The 1,146-nt window shown below is 39.9% G+C and overlaps 1 protein-coding gene across 1 annotated transcript in view; it reads right to left on the reverse strand.

The window, feature by feature from the left end:
- The window catches only part of LOC119591219 (neuropeptide-like protein 30), a 1,182-nt gene extending 283 nt beyond the window's left edge, over positions 1–899 (reverse strand). The window contains exons 1-3 of the mRNA XM_037939930.1: positions 891–899; positions 352–456; positions 52–244 (exon numbers count right to left, since the gene is read on the reverse strand). Coding sequence (XP_037795858.1) covers positions 52–244; positions 352–456; positions 891–899 — 307 coding nt within the window. The remainder of the gene's footprint in view (positions 1–51; positions 245–351; positions 457–890) is intronic.
- Between the last annotated feature and the right edge of the window lie 247 nt (positions 900–1,146).

A 1,146-nucleotide genomic window follows, 5' to 3' on the forward strand; every position in this document is an offset into this window, starting at 1 on the left:
ACGGCACTATTAGATTTGTTTTATTTTTTCATCTGTGGAAAGAGTGTTTACCGAATCCTCGTCCAAATCCGAAGCCTCGGCTGAAACCTCCACCATAGCCTCCGAAGCCTCGGCTGAAGCCTCCGAAGCCTCGACCAAAGCCGCCAAAGCCTCCGCCGAAACCTCGGCCGAAGCCTCCGTACAAACCTCCCGCGCTGACGGCACCGATCAGCGCTGCGACCATCATGAAGGCAGACAGGAAACGCTGCAAGTGTGAAGACATTAATGTAGCCATAGTAGTTGATGGCAGAGAAATGCGTTATTTTGAAAGAAAAGAAAACTATTTTACTTAAGGCTGTTTTTTAAACAAACCATTGTAGCTGTTGAAGTGTTTGTTGGGATGCAGTTATGTTGTGATAGCGAGAGTGAGGACGGAGGATTTATATAGGACAAGATACGCTCCAGGTCAGCGCTGTCCTTCAAAAGGACCGACTCATGCTGCTTATATTCTCAGACTTGTCATATTGATATATATATCTAAATAACTTTCCATATATTTTATGTTCTTTAAATCTTTATGTACATAAACTTTTGTTGCATAACTGACTGTTGTGCATACAAATGAAGTGTGAGTTAAAGTGTATGTTTGTGAACGTTATGCTCAGTACTATTTACAGTATGTTGTCATTACACAAGCATGATACGAGGCAGAGGACTGCTCAGTAGCACGCACAGAGCAAGGACGATTATTAATAAGGAGACGAGAAAGATGTTGAGAGGGGAAGGTGGATAACTTTAAATAGGGGGACATTTAAGTGATTCTTTTTATTAGTCCATTCGGATGCAGAGAAAACGAGGATACAGGGAAGTACTTAACCATAGACAATATTGACTGGTATGTTTTGAAAGACTATCGCCATGATGGGATTTAAATCTTGGGGGGGCCTGGGGCTCTTCAGGTACCTCAACTTAGAAATTAAATTACATGGCCAATAAATGAACTGCAGTGAATAATAAACCACATTTTGCCGAAGAAAATAAGTTAGCTGCTGACTAAACTGATTTCATTTGATTTTGTTGACTATAAGAATAACTTTGAGTACAATTTTAGATTTATAGTAGAGACCATAGTGATATATTCATCTTATATTGCAATAACTATTGTTA

The sequence above is a fragment of the Penaeus monodon genome, chromosome 28 (assembly GCF_015228065.2).
Source record: "Penaeus monodon isolate SGIC_2016 chromosome 28, NSTDA_Pmon_1, whole genome shotgun sequence".
NCBI lineage: Eukaryota > Metazoa > Arthropoda > Malacostraca > Decapoda > Penaeidae > Penaeus > Penaeus monodon.